The sequence below is a fragment of the Trichogramma pretiosum genome, unplaced genomic scaffold, assembly GCF_000599845.2.
Source record: "Trichogramma pretiosum strain Unisexual culture from Peru unplaced genomic scaffold, Tpre_2.0 scaffold45, whole genome shotgun sequence".
In the NCBI taxonomy this organism is placed as follows: Eukaryota; Metazoa; Arthropoda; class Insecta; order Hymenoptera; family Trichogrammatidae; genus Trichogramma; species Trichogramma pretiosum.
Genome location: NW_019641665.1, coordinates 1,023,051 through 1,047,914, shown reverse-complemented (window position 1 = coordinate 1,047,914; position 24,864 = coordinate 1,023,051). Strand labels below are relative to the sequence as shown.

The 24,864-nt window shown below is 39.2% G+C and overlaps 1 protein-coding gene across 5 annotated transcripts in view; it reads left to right on the top strand.

Annotated features, from left to right (window-relative positions):
* LOC106649725 (rap1 GTPase-activating protein 1) overlaps positions 1-24,864 on the top strand; it is a 115,909-nt gene that overhangs the window by 34,163 nt on the left and 56,882 nt on the right. The window contains exon 1 of one of the 5 annotated variants that reach the window (XM_014367324.2): positions 22,881-23,618. The exons of the other annotated variants lie outside the window; for them this stretch is intronic. Within the exon in view, the coding sequence (XP_014222810.1) occupies positions 23,410-23,618 (209 nt within the window). The 5' untranslated portion in view covers positions 22,881-23,409. Of the gene's footprint in view, positions 1-22,880; positions 23,619-24,864 lie in introns of those variants that run through there. 5 annotated transcript variants of the gene reach the window in all.

Here is a 24,864-nt window from a genome sequence, read left to right as displayed (position 1 = left end):
CTTTTATCATATCATTATTCGCTCTGTCACATCGGCTCTCGGGGCTGTATCCGTATTTTTTAAATGTGCAATAGCAAAAATTTATGCATGTAATCTAGTGAATAAAGTCATTCTACCTATAAGAGTTTCTTTTAAAAGTAATTTATTTTTAAAAGATCATAATTTTAAGCACATTGCTACAAATATAAAAAAATTATTAAAACCAAAGTAATGAAATACACAAATAGTAGGGGAATGTGATACGAGTCAGTTTTTAATTTTATTTTAAAAATAATTCATGCAGAGTTTTGCCTGTAAATTGTTTAATAATTTTTTCGCAGTATTTACAATAATTATAATTAAAAAATATACAAGAAGAGCTCAATGTATAAAGCATTATTTAAATTAAACAAAAAACTGGCTTACTTTTATTTAAATCTTTATCATCATAATGATTATGCGACGAGTATTAAGTAAGAATAACATAACAACACACTCATAAAAAAAAAAAGAAAAAACATAAAATACCGAGAAATGAATTTCTAAACCATTGTCACCATTCCTATGTAAATGTTACAAGATCCACTGAAACATCGTGGAAAGTAAATTCCTTCGGTATCAAATAATCTAAGTTTGATATCTATTGGCGTGAGCGAGAGGGAATGTCGGCAACGCGTCGTGGAAATTTGAAATTTGAATTGTATCATTGTGTAATTTGCCAACGAATCGCTGGATAGCATATTTCAGCTGGTAAGCGAGTAGGAAAACCTGCGTAAATTAATTGCAATGTCTATTTGCCAAAGTCAAGCTCCCCGAATAGTCTCTATGAATCATTTTTCTATTGCGATAGCTATTCTGTCAGTGAGACTGTCTCCTCGGTACCAATCAAGTTTTATTTCGGTCGCTGTGTCGGTTTAGAACTTAGTCTGCTGCTACGCTAAAATGGTGCATAAACTGAGGAAAGGACTTTGCATGAATGAAATAGATCTTTTGTCGGAAGTAAAAGCTAGCACTATGAACGGATTATAAGAGAAAATCAAGTGAAAATTGTCAGGTAAAGATGTACGAGTAGTGTCAGAAACTGTGGAATGAATCGCAGCACATAAAATGTACTCGTGTATTCAACATCCACCCAACATCATCATCAGAGCTCTAGCCACCCATCGTGCGTGCAAAAAAACCTTTGAATAAATCTAGCTCTATAAAAACGAGGCTCGAATAACAAATCGGATTATTTCTACACACATAAGTATCAAAAAACCTACCACGATCCGAACACCAAGAGATGTGTGCGAAATCTTTCGCTTCATGAGTGTCTTGAGTGTACATGTAACTTTGCAGCTCTGCTTGATCCATGAAAACTTACACGTAATTGTTCAATGCGTATGCACGCGATCGAAGAGATTAGATAAGTTTCAGAATTTTATCTATATACATAATTTTGATAAAAAAAAAATAAATACATAAGTCTAGATGGAAATGGAAGTAACAATACAAACAAAGGTGAGTCATTGAGCTTTGAGACAAAAAAGTACTAGTAACAATGGTCGTTCGTGTACAAAAATAAGTGACTCTTCTTGAATCGATTGTCCGAGAGAGCTGTCCTACATGGGAAGCTAACTCGAGAGACCCGACGCGGTTATACAACGACCGAATAATTATTCGCCACTCTTCCATACTATACTATCTATCAATTCAATTGAATAAAAAATATGCTAGTGTTTTGCTTGTGCTAGAGCACGCACGCGTGTCTTACGCAACGAGACAGCTTACATGCATGTATGCGTATAACCGGTTGAAAATTTACCGAAAAGTACACCTATGAACTGCATTTTTTCGTATAAAAAAGATATTGAAATGTTGCCATGTTTGTGTGAGGCGTTGGCTGTGATCGTAAATCGTTGCACGTTTACAATATATTTCAGCCTCGCTCGCTCGCAATATTTCTATAAAGTTTTCGCGTGCTGCTAATAGTACAGAAGCAAATGAGTACACACGTACACACATGCAGCTCGTAATATTCAATAGGTGAAAGTATTTGCAGCGTTAGGAACGGAAGTGTTTCTCCTTGGCTTTTGAATAAATGCTCTTTCCTGCTTCGCTTTTCGCTTTTTTTTTAGATCATCATTCATGTATACCGACACGGATAATGATAATTCAAGTCGGACGATTGTTAGCGGTTTTACATGGTAAACGCAAATATTGTATTGATTTTTCTATGAGATTCCGTTATAATATGTGCTTAGAGTCCACACATATGTGTGTCATTCATTCAAATGAGTATGAGCTCGTATAATATTCTAGTTACGTTCGAGTCGTTCTTTCTTACTTGTTTTGATTTGTTTTCTGCTTTTTCCTCTATCGTCCATCCACGCGACAAAGACCAAAACCACACGGCGACGATTGTTTGCTAATTATTCAACAACGGTGACGCGCAGGCTCGTATATAGTTGATTTCCTGCCCGCAATGCTCGAGTATAATTTGATATCCGTTGAGATTACATCGGATGTGTTCTATGCACTAATATGACGAGGTAAAATCGATAAATCGATAGACCCGCGCACGTACAATTTGCCGATTATAGCCGCGTCGAGTATCTGAAATTTCGACTCCGCAGCTCTTACATCTCCAAGTTAATTAAAAGCTTTATCGTGCGCAACGATCGTATACCGAGAAGCAACGCAAAAAGTCACATTAGCATTGATGCTCGTGAGATCCCACGCACTCGTAATAAGACGCGCGTTGCAAAAAGAAGCCGCGCGTATAATATAAAGTCTCGCCGTTGCAATACTGCACACGAAAGGTCATCGCGCTCTTGCGATAAAAGCTGAACCGCAGATTTCGCCCGAGTATTGAGACCATTCGAATTAGTTGAGGAAAAAAATGTCCAAAGTCATTTTCATAATAAGGGAATGCACGCGTGTGGACGGTCGCGTGCCATCGAGGTAACATGAGACGAATAATTTTACGCTTATGGACGAACAGGTGTTTTAACGCCATCGTCGTTATATGGATTTGAAGGCATTTTTTAATCAGCTCGTACTTTACGTACGGAAGTACTGAGTGAATTTTTTCAAACGGATGCATTGAGGTTTTTTCATGCGTACGAATTTACGAGAACCGTATTGTGCGCACTCGGAAGTAGCCCATACTCGCCTTTTTATTTGTGCTTTATAACACAGGTAACGTTTTTGAATAATTTCGACATTTTCTAGACGTACTCGAACGAATTGCCGGTTAATTACTAGTCAAACAAGGTGACATTCAATTTAATTTGACAGTCCATCATGCTGAAAAAAAACTGCTTATGTTTATGGCTTAGTTCACTGTTTTCAAGATGTTTACAACACGAAAGCTTGTCATTCGAAAAAAATAAAACGTTTCACGTTCAAGATTGTAGCGGATCAATAAAACTGCGCTTGTGTCGTTAAACAAAAACTCAATAGCTTGGATAAATATAATCGAGATTTCATAAGCTTATTCGAAGCGCGCTTGAATCGATATCGACAGCTAAACGATCACCATGCTATTGTCGCAGAATCAAATTAGTCATATCTATCTTTGGGGGAATTATTTAATGCTGCCTAAGATCCATTTAAAAATGGTCGATTTTTTCAAGATATATACATTTGGATATTAAAATTGCTCAACAACCGAGTGGGCGCACTGTAAGTGTCGAAAGTAAAGTTAAAGAGCGTCATCAAGTTCATAAGCCTTGAAGCTTTTAAAATTTAATTTATTCTTGCGCGACAAGCGTATTGGCGACTATTTAAGAAAGTGTGCGTTGGCCGAACAAAATGCTATTACATCAATGTGTTAGAGCATTGTAAGGCATCGCCACGGCGAGAAATTACAAAATTAAGACGCAATTTATCTAAGCGATGACACTTGTGTATCGAGCGCTCGTTTATTAGCGTCAGACTTTAGAAAATATTACTTTTGCACAAGAGCAAATGTTACACATCTTTTTTCCCCGTTCCACAAAGCATTGTATGTTATTGCCATTTCCGTACGTGTGCGTATCGATTAAGTCGACGTTCCGTGCGAGCTAATTATTCATTAAACGAAATATTTAGCTACTTCATCGGCGCACTGCACTTTATTATAAATTTGTTGAGAGCACATAAATTGAAAAATAGTTTCCTCTGCTGCAGCAGCCATAAAGAGAGATATGAATTAATAATATCGCGAGCAGTACAATATTTTAATCTGAATTCTCAATTAGACCGCGTAATGCGATACAGTGAAATATACTTTTAATACGGCAATGCAATAACCCGTCGATAAAATATATACGCAATTAAAAAAAATCTACTCGTGGGAGACTTGTAAGAATTATGGGCCAAGATTTTCATACGTTCCCAAATTTATGTTCTTTTATGAAAATATTAATATTCACTTTAAGAATTGAAACTCGAAAATGTACGTTTTTATTGTGTAATTTTTGGGTGAATATACAAGAAAGTGTATTTTACATAATCATACTAGTAAATGAAAAAGATCAATAGCTTAGAAATTAATTTTGATATTTTTACTAAAAATGTGGCCGTCTACCAAAAAGATTTAAAAATTTTACACTTGTTTTACTTAAGTTCTGTAAAAAGCTTAATATTTTAAATCATCATTATTATCTAAAATTACCATGAGTTCCGAAATTGCCCATAATTGCAGCAACTCAGAACTGTAGTATAAACGCATTATTACTATAAATAATTATGACTTGTAAAAAAATATAAATTTAAATATGATTTCGAATTTATCTTTTGTAAAATCTAAGCAAGTTTTTCTCCAATCTTTTTTCTCGCTTTTATATTTCACGCAATTTAATGCTTTCTAAATAGTTTTATAAAACCATACATCGAAAGGACAAATTGACTTTCCACGCAAATATGGTGGGGTACTCAACCCAGTAACGGAACAAGCTTTGATTCTCGATTTAACCATTCGAGAATCAAAGCAATAACAATTTACAAAAAATCGTAAAAATCAATCTTCTAGACTACTTTGATTTTCTGCTTTGACAAAAAATGATTTCTCTTTCATTCTTACAAGCTCGATGTTTTTATTGTCGCATATTTATAAAATTGAATTATGACGCTTCTACTTTTTTTAGTCGATTCGTGTTGATCGAACACAAAAATAGGAATATTAGTCATTTATACGAAATAAAACGTGAGAATGTTTAGATTACGGACACATGTTTCTCGAAACGATCTCAAACCCTTAAACACCCTGATAAATACAAAAACGTAATTTTCTTGCTTTCTCGCGCTTGATGATTATTTCAAACGAAGAATTATTCAAGTTGGCGTACGCTTCAGGCTAACTCGCTTCGTGACTCAGTTTCGTTTTCTCCCTCTGTCTCTCTCTTGAAACTCGAAAGACAAGTTCGCGTGTTCAATCAGTAAAATGCGATTTCGAATGAGTTTTGTTTGTCGCACGCGTGTGTAAATTTTGTCGCTCCGACACCGACGTCGCCGCCTGTTTTACCTCGGCAAAATTAATGCCTTGAGCGCCAACTTAAACGCTGAAATTTTAATTATTTTTAATACGTATTAATTGATGAATACAATATTCGAGTACCTACCATTAGGCGCAAGCGTTGAGTTTGTGGAGGTTCTTTTATTTTTCGCACTTCACAACGGGTGTATAACACCGCGTTCAAAGTCTATTAATAGCCCCGCGAATACGTTGCGTTGAAAAATATCAAAACTCATTTGCTATCTGCGTACGAGCAACCTATCAGTGTCAGTGCAGCGTAGAATTGAAATTCAACAAATTAACCTTTTTTCCTTCTCGAGAGGTAGAGGTGTAAAATACCAAGTCGTCGTAAATGTAGACTCTGTATTTCATCATAATTACGAACAAAGAGAGCTTATTATTGTTCACAAATAACAGCCGCATCTCAGATTAATACAGCATGCGACACGCTATAGGTAGTTTTAAAGAGCAAAGCATATAAACACAAATTTCTTTTTACTTTACCTTGTTTGTAAATACGATTTTGCAATGCTTTTACGGTATAAGAGTACAACGTAATTCATTTGCAAAAATGCTCTTCATGTTTTAATTTCGCTAAAAGTTGCTTCCTTATATTTTTTTTCGATGTCACCTAAGCAGGATTTTCTCCCGAGTAAATAAATAAACTCATCGTGATATTAGAAAAAAATTGGAACATTTAAAAAAAGATCGATTCAAAAAAATTTTAATGAATTGATTCTCGATTTTAAAAGTGGAACTAAATTTATTGCCGAAAAACTATCGAAGTCTACAAAACGCTTGACATACATACAAACTTTCTTATCGTTGAGTATGTGCACTCTGCAATGGCGAGGTGGTTTTAATAAATTGTTGCTACATTATTACTCGACGTGTATCTCAATATTGGAAATAACCACCCTGAAGTATCGAGGGAGAACATACACGCAATGAAAAACAATATACAAGTTGCAAAGTTGTACGCGTAGGTGTCTCGTATAACCGATATACCGTTGCTGCCGTTGAAAGTCTTTTCTTCAAAAGTGCACAAGAGAGGCAGGCAGTGATTTGTGGTTTGTCGTGCTACATCTAAAGCATATATATCACAAAAGATGAATTGGTATAATATAACTAATTAAAGCATAGAGAGATGTTTTTAAATGTACAATACGAAACCTACGTACAACCTTTTTCACGAGGTGTGTTTTTTTATGTATAATAATTAATGGTAAGTCAATATCTCGATCCTTGGCTTGTCGCTAGCTTGAGAGGTACGTGACACCCGCGACAATATATATCGTAAATCACTCGGATCGCATTTGTGTGCGCAATTTCAGGTCTCGATCCTTATAAGCAGTTACTATCTACCATTAAATTTGAACGAAGTAAAGCATGGGAGTGAAAAAAACAATAACAGCAGTTTCACTTCGTTCCTGTCCACGCGCGTTCGCGACACACATTACATAATCTTGTTGAAATGTCTTGTTGCGTTGCAGCATGTCCGGAAGACAACACAGGCACGGGCTTTATAAGTGACTTTCTGTGTGGGTCGTGTAAATGTGCACTGCTCGTCTGTTTCTCGAGCTTATGCACATCATCGCGGACGTTTGCCTGAATGAATGACTGCACACGAGTGAGAGTGCGATACGAGGCGTCATAGATAGATGAAATTATATTCTTTAAATGAGCTCTTTGACCTCATAACTAGGATATGCTGCTGACAGTTTCAACGATCGTTTTTTCATGAATTATTCCTCGAAGATGCCGCCACAAAAAACAATTGAAAGATAACGTCTTGAATAGTTCCGCTTTCTCTGCCAGGAAGCTAAATATTTTACTGGTGATAGTTTTCGCACTTTTCCTTTCATACAACACGATGAGTTCAATTCTTCCAAGGTTATTGTAGAGGATTGTTTGTCCGTTAAAGCGAAAGACTTGGTAAAAGTTCAATGTTGCACCGAGTACGCGTAGATAGGCGGGGATGAAGAACTTTAATTCAAGACCGCATTATGCTATATGGACAGCAGCTGGAAGGAAAAAAATACGCCGGAGCTTCGATGGCTTTGTGCTGCAATTTTATAATTGAATTTTTAATTTACCAATTCTTACCGAAGCCAGTAATTTTTATAATGCACAAAGTATAACGAGCACTCTTTGCAAAGTGCAATATATGATCTATCAGAATTCATTGCCAAATTTTTTAAACGAATAAAAGATAATACTGGTTTTTGAACTTTTTGGAATGGCTTTGATACACTTTTTAATCCAAAATTTAAAGCCATGTTATGGTATAAATACCTTAATCCCAAGATATTACATTTTTATTTTTTAATTTGAAAATTGGATGTGTTATTGTAAAAAAATTATTAGACTGTTATCTGACATTGATTTTATCGAAACTAGCCAATCTTGTAAAGAAACTGAATCGATATTCTTGATATTCTTTGTAATATTTCATGTTCATCGAAGTTTTGATGACTTTTGAAACCATTGAGTTTTAAATATATTTTCATTAAATATTTTGAGTTGGGTTTTTACTGAGTCACAATTTTATATTTTAAATTATTCTTATTATATTTAATTTTAAACTACTTATATGATAGATCAAAGTGATCACAAAAATTTAAATTGTAAGAGTTCATCAACAATTGAACCAAGTTAACATGAGTATTGATATCCTAATATTGACGCGACATATTCACCGATGATATTCACTTTTTTTTATTACGCGTGCGCTTAGTTTACGTCTCGGAAACATAAGCTAAATTTGCGATATAAATTCACGTGCACATCAGTCGGTATTATAAGAATTTCAATAAAATAATAGGTAACAGAGTGTAAGTAGTAGAGCCTGCCAACAGAAGGGTAAACCGGTAGGACACCCTGGAGGTGCTGCGTATAATACACACAACTCATTATAATACGCGCGTAATGCATAAAAGGGAGACACGTGTGCAGCTTGAGAGAAGCGAGTGCAAGTATATACGCGTTTAAGACAGAGAGACCTGCTTCTTCGTAGTTTCCCTTTTGTGCACTGCTGCTGCTACTGCTGCTGTTGCTGCTTACTGCAGGCAAGAGAGACGACGAACCGTTGATAATGCACACACTCTTAAAGCATGTAAGTGAAGACTCTCTCGCATTGTGTGTGTGCAGTTAAGGGTAAATATTCAAGAGAATGGAAAAATCGACAAGAAAATTCGAGAACTGGTTGTTAGACGTTTAAGGGGGCTGGACCTGATAACGTGTATTAACGCAAGAGAAAAATGGAAAAATCAATCAGAAAATTTTATCTAAGAGAGAAACTGGTTCTTGCCCGTGCACAAAGTTTCGGGGTCCCGAGGAAAAGAAAATCAAAAATTATTTCTCCCGAGACCGGCCTATGTGTGCACAAAGGGGTGAAATTTTCTCGCGCTAGAAACACCTTTGAGAATAATGATAAGGACTGGATTTGTCATTTTTCCAAAATGTACATTCTCGAAGGTAGCGCAGCAGTGACGGTTATTATGCAAATATGCTCGATGATACGAGAGCAGAGTCAAGACGTGAATTTGAGAAAAATCGAAAACGGTTATACGAGTCGAGCTAGGTGAGATTACACAGAGAGATTTATCATCGATGCTGCACACCAAATAGCTCAATTTAGCAGTCGAGACATTTTCTGCGCACTCGTCTTTTGTCTTGGTAAAAACGTTCAGTAATACCGTGTGCTGTACGAAGAATACGCGCGCACTCGCACATGAAATATATAAATACGATGCCTTCCTTGAAATTCTGCCAGTTCAGCATGCAACGCGAGATTATGTGTGCAGTGTACAAACATATTTCCTCTTATTCTCTGAATTATTCCGCTATCTTTATGGACTTTGTAAATATAGACCTTTTTGCAGTATATCGTCTTTACCGAATGGAAAACCAGTAAAATATTCATTCCCTTTTTTTCTTTCTTTCTCTCTCTCGTCTCTCCTTATGCCTTTTTTTCGTATAAATTACGCTTTGCGTGTACAAAGAAAAAGAGAAAGATTCAAGTTAAGATGTGCGGGTTCATATATAAATAGGATTAAAATCAGGCGCAAAAGGTCATTACTTACGTACTTGCATCTTTCGAATTTATCATCGAGAAGATTTCGTTGGGCACTCTCTCTCTCTTCCTTTCTCTCGCTCACTGTCCTTAATTACGATTGAGGTAAATAAAAAAACAATACGGCAAAGAGGCCCCTTCGTAATATTTATGCATATTGATTAAAGAGGCTCGTTCGATGAGTTAATGGCGCATTCGATTGCTTGTTCGAGTGCGTAAATTTACAACGTCTCTAATGATTCGAGAAGCTGCGCCACTATCCTTCGAGCCTTCGAACGGGGGGGAGAGCGAGAGAATCAACCGGTTAGACGGGTAACAATGCTCTACTTACCTTTTAACGAGCTATCGTCGGAGATGAAAGTAAAAAATCATCTTCACGGCTCACTCGTGAAGTCTTTCCAGCTCATATGTTTTCAGTTACACAGGCAGGCACTAGCGAAAATACGTGTAACTTTGCACGATCGAATTATTTTGTCTCTCGCTGGCTTTTCAATTTCTTTTTAGCCTATCCCATGCGTACATCTCTATCCAGCTACTGTATAATCAATAATATTTACATTAGGCACGCGCACCTTGCGGCTTGCGTTACAAACCAACCATTCCATTATAAAACCTCTAATTGACTAAACGAAAATAAAAGAAAAAAAGAACGTTGACCTTTTTTGCGCGTATATACATATCCCTGGCCATAAATAACGTCTCTCCGTCTTTCTCGCTCGCTTTCTTTCTCTTTCTCTCGTCACTCATCAATCCACAGAATAAACAAACTGCCCTGCTGCGTGCGCGCACATTCCAAAGCCAAGTTCGCGCACTGCGAGCCATCCCCTTCGGAAGGCAGTACGACACTTGTCGAGGAAAAAAAGGTGCCTGCGTGTGCCCTTGTTCTTTTTCCTTGCGTTGCAGGCATTAAATGATTATTATATTATAACGCACATGTATGCCATAAAAAAAATAATAGGCTGCAGGGATAATGCTCAAGCTGCTCGTATCGCGCGCGCGCTCGAATCGATCACGCGAATGAGGCGCGTGTCAGGTGCACGTATTACCTACCTCCTTCTGTGCACGCCTCTGTAGATGTGCTGCATGAGTGCGTGTGTGTGTGTGTCTCTCTCTCTCTCTCTCTCTCTGCTTATTGGATATGTGTTGTATACAAGTGCAAGATGAAGTGTATGTACGTACATTCATACTGAGGCCGAGCGGTTGACGCGCCCGGCGGAATTGCACGTCAAAATGGATACTAGATGCACTATGTGCGTTGAGCACGATACACTCCAGAGAGAGAGAGAGAGACGATGATCAGAGCAAGCTCGCGTGCCCATGTGACCGCGGCCAGGAGCTCGCGAGAATAAAGCTTCCACTCGCTTTCAGCTTCGCCAAGAAATTCGACGACATTTTTTTCTTTCAACTCAGCAATCGAGCGGCCGGAAATTTCAGGCCTCGTTCTCGCGCTAACTCGACGACTACTGCTGGGAGCGAATTAACGTCGATTAAAAAAAATACAACGCATTTCTCTCGAACGAGGCAGATAATACTTACTGCCGGCAGCAATTGTCGCCGAATCAAGCTCTCGCAATCTCCCAACGTACATAACGCGTCTCTTTATTCGCATCTTCTTCCCGCTCGATGACTGATGTACATTTCTAGAGATAGGAGCGATAGTTTCTAATGAAAATTATCTCCTCTCCGCTCGACAGTGGCGGCTCGTCTCTTGTTTTACGCAAGCTAAGGCTTTTTTTGCGTCTTGATTGATATTAATGCTGTTTGTTACAAGGAATTACGCGTTGAACTTTATTGATCGCTCTGTGAAAGCAGATACTTTGTAATTCGTATAAATGCGGAGATTAAATTATTAATCCATATTTTTTTCTTTTTTCAGGTAAGTGTCAAACAATACAAATTATGCGTACGTGACAAGTGTCAGCAACATATCAAGTCAACCAGTCCATGTAAAATATGAGTCCGGGTATCGTTACGATGGCGTATTTAAGGTACGGAAATGATATTACCTCGATAACGTAAAAAAATTTGTTATTTCTTTCTCTCGTCAGTTAACCATTGAAAGTCCCCAAGGTGACAAGCCGCTCGATTTGGCGAATTTCTCATGGAAAATGTGCGAAAAGCAGATAATTTGATCGATCGATTGATCCAATCAATTCGATTAACAGCTTGTGAAATTCAAATCTTGTGCACACACTCGATGTACCATTATATGACTTGGGGGTCGTTCGGGATCAATTAAAATTTTATTCTTTACACACACATGTGCTTTCGGGTTTATATATCGAACAAGAATTATTTAACGATGCTTTTTCGATTGGAAATACAGGCCTATACGAAAAAAGACGCTCGGCTGATTTTAAAACACCTTTGGCTTTAAAAAATTAAATGAAGCCCAATCTAAAGCTCACAAAGTAGTTTAACGCAAATACGGAGCTGCATAGTTTTATAAAATACAAGTATATCGCAGCTTCTATTCATTACAGCTGCTACAAAGAAACTGAGAAATAATCACCCTCAGTTTGCGCCCTGCCTCTGAGAACTGAGAAAAGACTAGCGAGGCAGTAAACTTCGAAATTCGACGTTTTATGACCAAACTCTATCATTTTACGGTCTTTTATACGCGCGTATGCACCTTAGCATTCTTTTTTTATCCATTCACTCTCGCTCTGCATAATTATCTTTGTGATTTTTACCTTTATACGTAGTTTATACGTTTTAACGGGAGAAAAGATCGTATTTGCTTTGCGCTCAGGCAAAATAAAAAGGGAAGAAATTTTACGAGGGATGTTATAGGCTAATTAGGCTTTGCGCGCGGATCTTTGCTTTGAAGAATTTCGCGTCGATACATATTTCGCTTGTTTGCACTGCGTGTCTGTCGCTGCGTGTGCTCCCAGGCCAATGTTTTTATACATACACTTTTGTGGCTTTATCATTCTTCGGCCGTTCTCATGGTATTAAATTTCAACCTGCATTATGGTTTTCATTAAAAGCTTTAAAAGCCTAATGTTTTGCAATAGCGCTAGACCCTTTTCGCTGGCCAATAAAATACTTCCAGCTCGATGCTGCGCGTTCATGATATTTACGTTGAAAACGTAAAAACACAATGGCCTTAGAAAAACTTGGTTTTCCAGTTTTTTTTCGAAACAAAATACTACCGAGGTTCTTATCCGAGTTGATTGAAGTTTTTTTGCTCTCAATACTCGTCGAGTACGAACCCTAAGAGCTACATCCAATTAAAATCATCATTCATATGCAAGCGAAAGACGTTGCTGCGTATTTTTTGTATACTTTCCAAAAGCATTTCACCATTAAATCGAATCTCATTTTCCCTCGTGCCTGTGTTCGAAAACTCTCCTTTTTCAAGTTTCTTCAATCCACTTCGATCAAGCCGATAATCGCCCAACTTCGCGCCTATTACGGGACGAAGCTTAGATTGTGCGAGCAAAAAGTAAAGAGGCGATTAGGTCTCAGTCAACGGTAAATTTAATATCGCTGATCATAAAAAATTACAAAAGAAACGAGCTTATAAATAACTCGTTTTAAGCAGGTTAATGGTGTAGGAGTAAAAAAAATGAATGGAGATAATATTGCAAGTAGCTGCATTTGATTTTTTCTCTTCAAATCTAAATGAATTACATTTAAAAATGTTTTTGAAGAGCAGAAAAACGTCCCGACGTTCCAACATTGATACAACCGGGCTTGTTTCCGGACGAACGAGTGTACGTATATTCCCTTTTGCTGCTCTTTTGTCTTTCTCACGAGTGCAACAGTGATGGGGAAACGAGGGAAGTTACAAAGTCCCCAAGAAATAATAATTATACATATGTTTACCTTTAAAATAAATAGAAGCCGTTTTTTAATTAAATTTCAAGTTTTATTATTTTCATAGTTGAAGGTTAAAACCAGTCTGGAAAAAAGCTCGAAAAATGTATCATTAGTTATTCTCTTTCGAGCTCTTTAGTCGTATTATTTAATCGATAATGTCGAAAGTGCAACTGCGTACTGCACAACTAATAAACTTATACGTTTTTGCTGCCCTTTTTATTTGACTCATAAAAACCCTTTGCCTTCATAGTGTTGGCAAATATTTACAGCCTATCAAAGCATTTTTGGTTATTACAACTAATATGAAATCGGTTCGAATTAAAACTTCGAAAATTGAAGAAGATACTTACTAGTAGGCGACAGTATGGAGTAGTTCGAAGAGGCTTATAAGGAAACTTGAAATTAAAAATGAAATAGAGAAAAATAATAAGACCAACAGCAAAACCCTAATGTTTGCGAAAATAAATATTTATTGCAATTACAAATGAAAATATTGAAAATTAATTAAATAACAATTAATTTTAAACAGTATCAACACGATCACATGAAAAACCTTAATTTGAAGTTATTTTTAGGGTACATAAACAAAAATAATTCGTAACAACTTTTCACGAATTCTTGCCTTTTTCTCAAGCTGTAATTTATTGGTTTGTTAGAAAGCTTGTCTGCTGTTTACTAATAAATTTGAAAACTGAATAATATGTGGCACCGCGAGCTTTTTTCAACATTTATTATTCAAATTTAATTCAGCTGCAGGTTTTCTAAAAGCAAAATAAAATCATCCACAAAACAAAATCGACCGATGCAATGCCACGAAGCTTGCGTAATGTCTATCTTTGGATACACCACAATGTGTACTGTAACGTCTCTCTCGGCAAGGAGCAATAATACACCCACCTCTCGTAGCCTTTAATAATAATTCCTGTGCTGACTATATACACATCAAGAGAGTAACAAGCTCACGATCTTGAGCGCGAGAGGACATGGCCTGCAAGTAACCCGCCTTCGATTTCGCATCTGATAAAAGCCAGAGAGAAAGGATTATATTTTAAAGCTCCCAGGTTGCTTGCTAGTATATATGGTTTTGTCTGCATAACACTATCACATAACGGTCACCTCGTCCACCTTTTATTGAGCGGAGGGAAAGAGTATAAAAAAGTTTTCCGCGATAAAGTCCAAGACTTTGACGTGATCTCTGATGCAATGTTCTCTCACGTGTATTAATTTATTGGTGAGCTATATACTAAGTCATTTTCGAGTAATTTTAGTTTTTTAGATTAAATATGTACAATTATAAAATTATGCAGTTTGCAAGTAATAAATCTACCGAAATGTAGAATAAAAGAAACTGTAACATTCAAATCGAGAACATTTGCAAAATGGCATGGTAAGTACGTGGATCACCCGTGCATTAATTTTAATCGAAATCGGCTGATGAAGATTTCCGAAGCGGGTTTTTTCGTTGAAGTCAATAATTATTACTGAAAAAGTAAGAATTAACTGCACCGGATCGTTATTGTACATTATTTCCTTTCCGGTGCAATTCCGTGGTTCCTGTCTCCGTTACGCTCCGTCTTATTTTTCACTCTGCTAAAGGACACTGGCATACAACCGCATTGTGCGCGAGAAATTCTTATAATTGACACCTGCGCGGTTAGCTGCTCCTAAAATCGTTTGCACGTTTTTTTTCAACAAAGAAACTTTTGCCCCATTGCAATCCAATTCAAAATTTTAAAAATGCTTGAAAGTTATTATACATTCTTTTTCGCGATTGTGTGCACGAAGAAAGTTTTAACTAAAAGTCTTTCGAAAATGCATTTTTGCTCGTGGCATAATTACTAGTCTGGCTAAAGGTGCAACATTTTATAATAGAAAAATATGTATATAATATACACTGTACAAGAAAGAGAAAGAGAGAGAAAAAAATTTTACCCTCGGGAGGCGACTAGAGGAACCTGCACATTTTGTGTCTGTCGCTGTATTGCATAATTTTTCTCCAAAGCTATTCTCCTTCGCTTTCGTATTACGCCTGTAATTCTTGCCTTCCATGTTTTCTTGCGCGCGTGCGAGAACGTGCATGCGTTTATAACAACTATGTTCGTCTCTTTTTTCACGATGTTTATTCAATGACCCATTTTTTTCCAGTTAGCATTAAACGGCTTCTTATTTTCTTTAAACCAAAAGTATTTATGAAAAACAATCTAAGGCGACACAATGATCCTTGAAATAGGCCACCCTCGATAAAATAAATTATGAATCAAACCTTTTTATTGCCTTGTCTCTGTAGGATGCGAACATAAACAATCCAGGCGATAGTTTTGCCATAAATAAGACTTTGAAAAACCCCACGATAACTGTCAATCCCCCGAATTTCGTCATAAAATTTAGCTACTACCTATTTATTGCGCTTCGTTCTATCCGATCAAGCAAAAAATACGTGAGCGCTGCGTTGTTGCATCGAGGCGCTCTCGCAAAAGGGCCCTATCTCTCAATGTGCGCTCGGTACAGGTCGTAATTTCTAATGGGTTTGCAGGAGGCAAAATAATATCTAGCCTGTTAACTGGATTCCGAAATAAGGTCGATATAATCTGTCGAATAGCCCGAGTCGAAGCGTCGGGATGGCTGGAATCATTGGAAAATGCATTAGCGCGGATAAGTTGTAAAAATCGCGACTGCTCCCTTGCGCGCGTAATGGAGAGTGTCAAAATTCGTCAGAGTCTGTCAAAGGCATTGTGCTGCAGCAGAGACACCGCCGCCACGGCCATGGCCACGTCAATCAACTTTAGAGCATTTTTTTGCGCCCTACTTGCACGTACGTGCGCGCTCGTTCCTTTTTTTCGGCCGTCCCGCATGAAACTGATCAGTAGTTACGCGGGAAGGGTGAAGAAGCGCACATGCGAGACGAATTCGCAAACGCGTGCGCGATGAACTTTTTTTTCATTTCAGGTTACGTGGTACATAGGCTTTATGGGATATGTACGATGGCTTTTTTTTGAGTCCGAGATCGTGCACGCGCACGAGATAGATATAAATAGATCTACGTTTGAGGGTACTCGAAAAGTTTGTTGTTGTAACTGGTTCTCTCTTTCTTTTGGCATTGTCGTTCTGCCTTTGACGCGTCAAAAATTACATCGAATGCAAAATACGACGATGATACTTACGCTATACTCAACTGCTTTTTCTCTTTATCTCTATTTGAATATCCACACTGTTACGATCATTAATCTCATTGCTGCTAGCAAAGTGTAAAAAAGTTCCAACATCATTCACATCGAATGATTTATTAACATTTTTATTCGCTACATTTACGAGGTCGCATTTTCAAGTAATTACCGGAAAAACACTTTCTGAAAAATAATACCAAAAAAATATATAATAATCAGTCGATCCGTATATAGTGAAATCGCAAATTGAAATCTCCTTTACCTATAAGTCGTGTTCGGAAAAGGTGGCATGATTCCATACCTCTCGTTTTTCTTCATAATATAATATCCCACACTCCTCTGCAAGGATCTGAGAATATTGCTCAATTTTTTTCCTCCGCGCCGCGTTTGTGCTGTTCGATTTTAAAGAGACGAAAGCGCATACATGTCGAACGTTACGCGTAATATAATCAACAACAACAATGCACCAAATCGTAACTCAACAGCTGTGCGAGAAGACTCGCGCTTTCTTTTTTTTTCTCGGCCGTGCGCAGCGCAACTATATATGAGCGTCGTTACTTTCGCACTCTTGAAATATCGCGCGCTCGTCTTTTCCCGCCGGGAGAGAGAGAGAGAAAGAGAGAGAAAGAGAGAGAAAGAGAGAAAAAAGCAGAAAAAACCACCTACATTATATGGGACATAAACTCTTACATTTTTTGTGTTCATTTTTCACGAAGCTCTGATTCTCATTGTGTATATTAAAAATGTTGACGCGGTCGTTGGAGTTGAGCGAAGAGTCGGTATAATCACGTTTATTATAAAAAATGCATTCGTATATGGTCCGAACACTGCTTGAAAATAAGAGTAAGCCGTCGTAATGCTGAACTAATCGGGCGCGTAATTTGTCCAGAGCTCGCTATAATGAAGGTGTATCATAGCTCGACTAAACGAATCTCGTTCACCAGTCTCAAAACCGCAAAAATAACACCTCGGGCGTCTTGTGTTGTACGTGCAAGATAGTACGTGTGTGCGAGCTCAAAGTCATCGATTATCTAAACGAGTGAAAGGCGCATACATACATATAGACACGTAGCGCGCGCGACCCAGCCTCGCCTTCGTTTTGCCATGTAAGGGGATCTCACGAGTGTCCATCGCGCAGTGCAGTTTTACCCTGTATAAGGATCGAGCCCGTACGTACGTACGTGCGCGCGAGGCGCCTGTTACCATTGTATATCGACTCGCAATCGTATAAGAAAACGAGATAAATGTCTCGACGCACTGCAACTATTTTCGCAATGCTTCGGTGCCGTTGCGGCCGCCGTACTGCCGCCGTTTTTTCATTGTGCGCTCCGCGAGTTCGATAATTGACACCGAGATGGATAACCGAGATAATGATTTTAAAGATATGCGTTTGCGCTTGGCATAGGGTGCGTTCAGCGATACTTACGGCCTCATTCGACGCGCCGCTCGTAATTATCCTGTCAATATACTCGTGCATGTGGCTTACGCAGCCTTGGCGAGAAAAATTGAATAATTTTTGTCAAAATTATGGCATTGGGACCACGCCCACGTACAGGCCGCCTCGAAATAAGCTACTACAAAATTCGACAACAGCCTCGGTTCCATCGACCGTGTGCGTGAATCTACATAAATAAATTCAAAAGTTTATTTCCAGCGATCGAGGAAAAAAAAAGAAAATATTCGATTATTGTAGCACACGAGACTAGACGTTTGACGCGTGCGAAAGGGAGAAATCCACTGTATAGCGCTACTACGTAGACGGGATGGTTTACGATAGTCGTATCGGCACATATGTTCGGCAATTTTCTTTCGCACCTCGAGCTTCCGTCAGCCTCGAACAACGATGAACCTGTGAATTACGACGTTTGAGTGGGTCCCCGGTGTAAGTTTGGGGGACCTACACGTACATAAACTACATTTTATTATCTTTTCTTATTTATGTTCGCGTGTACACGGTGAAATGTCGGCCAAATGCTGATTTTTGATAATGGCAGATGCCAACGACTCGTCAGATGATACGACGAGCTTGTAAGGTACACGTCGTTTTGTGTGTATAAGAACGTATGTGTGTGTGTGCGCGAACCAGAATGGATGTATTAAGTGGAGTGCATACAAGCCATTCAGCTGGACAAGCCAGACTGACCAGTGATTTTTCCTTTTTCGTTGAGCTGTTCCTGTTTTCCTGGCAAAAAATTAACTAACGTTATTTCTCGCATTGGATCGTACCACTGGAGATGACCTCGAGAAATATCTGTAAAAGAATATTTTCAGACATAAAATTGTAGTATAGTATACATACTAAAAAATCACACGCGTATAATAATAGTTTTAACTAATCATTTACTTTTTAGTCTCTTACGCGTTGAACTTGTCATGTCTGTAGATTACAAAAAGGTTGAAAACGCCTTAAGTTGATGAAACACATGCGAAAAAATGTATTGTCAAAAATTTTAATTTGTTTAAACGTATCGAAATCTAGAAATATTTGAGTATTTATATCGAGCAAAATTCACCTACTTGTAATGTATTTATTCTGATGTATTTATACAGAACCTCGCTGAAATATTCAGCGAGTCGGTTAAAGCTTCTGCAGCCTTATGATACCCTAGAGGAATAGTGGATCGAATGTTTTTTTGGGCCGTTTTGAAGGCCCGCTCGAGCGAAGAAATCACGATTCACCCGCATTACCGTAAGCTTTTGCATGTGAAATACTTTCTCGGGCGTTCGGGAGTCCTGATACTTCTAACTGACTTCAGAGTTTCTCCTTGGCTTCGCAACTCGTAAAGTACCAATTGAAAACGATAAAATCCTCGAGTCTCACAGACGTTGGAATTACAGATAGAAACCAGTAAAAAACACACTTCTTACAGTGGCTATGCATTTTTATTTCAGAATTTGGATCTGTTTAAAATTTGCGACTGTTGAAAAGTCGAAAAATCTTTTTCATTTATTTAATTATTTCTTATTATTACTATTTTTATTATTATATGAAAGGTTATTTATTTCTTTTTTACTTTAATTTTTTACTCCTAAACTTCATGAAGAGTATTATGTTAATTTTATTGTTGTTAATGATATTTTTTGGAAGATAATTGTAAAGTGTTACGAATCATTTTATGTAAAGATGCGAGAAAATTTAAGCATTATTAAAAAATATATTATTTTTCAAGGGTGGTCAATAATTGGGTTTTGCCCATTCAGTATAGGTTCAATAGGATAAATTCAAGTTTTGTTCACAACTCTTAATATTCTTATTTACTTGTCTAGTTATATTTCTCAAATATATATAATTATTATAAAAGAAAAACTTCCCAATTGAGCGATAACTCAGTAACATAAAATTTTGGATAGTATACTTGCTTATATGGGATCACGTGATACAATATGGGAAGTCCTCAAAAGTCCGGAATTTCGCACAGAGGTATCAGAAGAACAGAGCGTTGAAAGAGCAGTTCTTTTGTTTACAGTTGCAGAAGGGACTGAATCGGATACCTCGACCCTCAAAGCCATTCAAAATTGTCTACGAAACATCCGATCGACAGAATTACGGGGAAACCATGAGTCGAGAGAAGGTGACTTTTGATTTTGGCAAAATTAAAAAATTGAAATAAAAATTCTTGAGATTGAGTATTTTGGCGGTGATACAAATGAATATTTGGATGCTTTTTATGTAATTTTTATTAAAAAAAGGAAAAAAGTGTATAAGAAATAACAAGTGTATTGAAAATTTGTGTCACTGAGTCCTCCTCTATGCACAATTGAATTTATATTTAATGTCCTGGAAAGTGAACAAAAGATGACTCCAAGTATTAGGAGCACATGACCTTTAGGAAGTCACGTATGTGGATCATATGCTACCTCGAAACTGGCCGAAATATTCGTACATGTCGCGGGGAAGAAGGAAGGAGTAGGGAGGGTTCACAATCCCTTTATTTTAAAACACTTATACTCAAACGAATAATTATAGGTGCAAATAGTAATATAACATTGCACAAATAAAAGTTTTCATCAGGGCAAAACAAAAATTGGTGTATAAATAACACGTACTCATTGAAAGGATAATTTTCAATCAAACGATTTTCAGCCCGCAGCGAAGAGGCTAATTTGAGAAGTTGGAGCAATTGTTATAAGCAATCTCTAACAGACATTGCTCGTATTTTTGACGCACGAATGTCGGCGTCAACGCCCACACTTTGAGCCAACCAGAGCTCCAGCTCTGACGAAATACAGATCGATTCGGATGTCGATAAAGTATCAGTAGGACGACTACAATCGGTGAAAGTCTTTCATGTTATTCACCTTTTTTCGCGTCTTCGAAAAATGATTACGTTCGTCGCATTCGTAAATGGAATGAGCTGTAAGTTTAGCCGGTATCGAGAACAAACAATCATCTTGAAAAACAATGTGTACACGCACAGACATCGATAGGCAGAGACAACAAGGAGCCCATTATAAGGCTTGAATCGCTTTATTATCTCGTAATAGAAGAGCTATTTATCGGCTGCGACGAGGGAGGTAGGCGGCTCGTCGTCATTATCATCCGTTAGCTTGCAATTTCAATGCTAATTGTCATCGTGCGCGTCGCGGATCCTGTTGCGGGCACAGGACAAAACGACATTGACGAGCGTAGGTGCATGTACTTTTCCTTTTTTTGCTGCTGCTGCTGCGCGAGTCAAAAAAACCTCAAGCGTGACTCTGCATGCGATTCTCGCCGCGAGCAACGGCGCAACGCGCTATGATCGATTTAAATGCTAAACTATATAATAATCTCGAATCGCTGCTGTAGCTGCTGCTGCTGGATACGTACATACGCATAGCTGGGAGCGATGGCGCGTATATGGAAATTTCGTTGCGATACAAGGGCTGTTGCGGCGATCGGCTCGACACTTATTTTTTACCCTTTTGCGGGAATAAAAAGGAATAAAAAACAGATACGCATTGGAGAGATGCGCTTGCCATGCTCTCGAGTTGTAATCGTCGTTCCTGACTCTCTCCTTTATACTACTCGCATGTGTGTGTTTGTCCATACGGATAATATGTGCCTATGCAACGTTTTATACTCGCGAGATAATAAAGTGTCTCCCTGGCTATAATGAGCGAGTGCGCGTGCCTATGTGTGTGTGTGTAAATAGAAGCTTATCTGCTCGGTGTGACATAGGACAGCAATGCAGTAACTTATCACGCCTCGAGAGTTCGGATAAGCGACGTTGACGCGCACTGCGTAGCAGATACATTTTATAATGTGTACGTTAACTTACATACCATACTCGTATAAACAGAAACTCGATTCGTAGATGAAGCTTATTACGTGGAAAAATCACAGAGCCGCACTGGAAGCATTGGAATTTTGACGGCGGCGCTGCGCGATACTGCGAGGCCTCGTACGCACAGGATTTTCCGGTGCGATCGCGCACGTATTGCAAGTTTCGGGCCCGCAGTAGCCGCCTGCGAAATAGCTCTCGCGCGCGAGCAAACCTATACGCGATGCCGCTATTACGTGCACAGTCGGGATCGGAGCACAAGGTAGACGGGGCACGCACGTGCGTACTTTTGCCGTATTTCCGCGTCTAGGCTTTATTTTAGTTTGTGATTTAGTGCGGTTTCTAGCTGTTCCACAGGCTCTGCTCCGCTTTGCATACGTACACGCGTATAACGTTTACACATGCGAATACTTGGGCGTACTGTTAGACGCGCCGCGCGTTTGTCTGTCTGTGCAGTACGTATATGTTGGCCGAGGGATTTTTGTATGTGCAGCGCTGAATTTTTCGAGAGCTCCGCTGGTGCAGAAATGCAGCCGGGGCGATATTATCTCTGATACGTAGCGTCTCGAGCGGCTGCCGCGGAAGGTCAATGTCGGCGATGCGTAAACGCGCTCCGACGTGTACCTACACCCGCATAAAATGAAACGCACGACGTCAACGTGCAGAAATCAAACGTCGCATCCCCCGTATGTGCGTGCGTGCATACACATACGTCTGTGCAGAGCGATGGAAATCTCCAAAAAAAAAAAAAAAATAAAGTCGGCGTGTCCATCCTGTCCTCTTGGCATACTTAATGATTATTGCACCATCGAAGGTGCATTTGAATGTACGAAAAGGCAATCCATACGACGACGACGACGAACGACGAACGACGATGGCCCTTTCGGCCGAGTTCTTCCCCCCTTCGTTCGTCCCCACTTTCTCTGGAACGCGCGGATGGAGCGCCGGTTTGACGGGGGCCGCTCGCTGCTTCGCTCGCTGCTCCATACATACAAACAGTACCTACTACTACGTGCGTGTGCGTAAATATTATACAAGCTCGCCATAATACGCACGGCACACACGGGCCCCTTTAGTACTACGAGCCAGGCCTGTAGCACTCATTCTCGTACGGTTCGTCGTACGCTGAGCAACGCGCGTCGGCCCACGGATTCGCACGATTTTATAAATATAATAGCTCTTGCCGGTTCCCGTACGAGCGTGTTGACGTTTCGCAGCTACCGGACACTTTTTATAACTAATAATTTTGACCATATCGATGTGCCGATTCAATGGGACTCTTGATATCTGTTACTCGGTGCTCGATGGAAAATTGGATTTTCATCCGACAGTGACGTTTTGCGATTAATGACAAAAGTGCGACAGCAGCAGCAAAGTTCGTGTGCAACGAGACGATTCTGATTTGACAGTCCGAACGAGCTGCTTTAACACGCGGACTACTCGCGTCACCCTCGGCGGAAGTATTACTCTCGCGCGTGCAAAGAGGAACCAACGTTTAGTGACGTGCACAGACACATCCTCTGCCGTCATCGCGCGCGAGCCCAGCAGACGAAGGAGCTACGTCATGCCTCGCGATTGAGCCGGCACGGAGACAAAGAAGGACAAGCGAAAAAGCCAAAGAAGATGGTTCGAGGATACGTCGCCGCGAGCAGTGCAGCTAGTGCGAGTGGTGCCGGTGGTGTTAAAACGATCATATGGATGCCGGTGGTCGATACCCCGCTCACCGGCGCGAGCATGAGGACGAGAAAACGGACTAGTGAGCGTGTTAGAAAAATGAGAATGAGACTGGTCAATCACTCCAAGGAGTCGTACAGTTTGCTCTCGAAAAAGAGGTACGTTATATGCACGTGTATAATAAAGTAGTTGAGCCGAAAGTAATTTCAACGATATAGTCTTGAAATGCGAGAGGTGTGACATTTGCTCTCGTATGACCCAGGGGTCTTGAGCTTTTGCTTCACAGCGAGACATAAAGAGATGAAAATGTCTCGCCGTTTCTAATCTCGCACCATCAGCAGCAGCAGCAGCACTTGCAACAATTGCACAATGGCTCGCTTTTGTGCATCCGCCGTAGTTTTATCAATTAATCAGTAGAATGTGATACAGTAATCAGGGACCTCCTACGGTCTCATGCTCGCGATATATGTCTGTCAAAATGTGCCCGTAACGCACACACGTGTGAGCTGCCTCACTGCAAGAATCTTGTCAGTGTAGAAAATTTGTTTTATTGTGCGTGCGCAGAAATGGCCACTTGCGAATTTCTCTCGAGTACGCTTTTGTACTTGTTTCTTCTTCTCTGAGAAAAGGGGTCTGCTGCTGCTGCTGCTCCATGGTCCGCTGCTTTATATTTGTACCCGAGGGGATGATCAAAGTGAGGGAGAGAGATGTGCCCAGGCATTAATCAGTCTCTTGGACAGAGGTGCAGGTTTATCAAGACTTCGCAACTAAACTTTGCTATTTCTTTTTTCACGGTAAAAATTTCATTTCACAGAGATGACGCGCGAAAGAGGAAAAAAACGGTTCATCGATTACGCAAAGTCAAGCGAGTCACTTGTCGATTCGAGCTCTTTTGTCCCGATCAGAATACGCGACAAGTATCAGGCATGCAATAAAAAAAGGGAGAGAAAGACCGATTGGTCACCCCAAGTTCTCTCTTTTTTTTTACAGCCGTGAGTGTTAATTATGTACACATAAAGAAGTGCAGTAATGCGACGGGGAACTGCTGTTTTATCGAGTGTAAGAAGTGCATTACGCGCACGTACATACAGGATACAGCATAGTTTCAAAAGAAAGAAATCGTTTTTTTTCTTTCTCTCTCTCTCTCATTCTGTGCTCCTTGAAAAAGCTCCGGGCGCTGTAGCTCACAATCAATTGCAACTGCTCGAAGAATGCAATTTTCTCGATACGCCAGTGCGTGTGTGTGTGTGTGTGTATGTATGCGTACACGGTCATTGAGATTCAACGGAGTGTGCATTGAAGAACGTCTCCGATCTTTGGGCTCGTACGATTCTTCGAACGAGTTTGATATTGTAATTACAAGCACGGCACTTTTTTCGTGAATTCTAATCTTCTCAAAAGCGC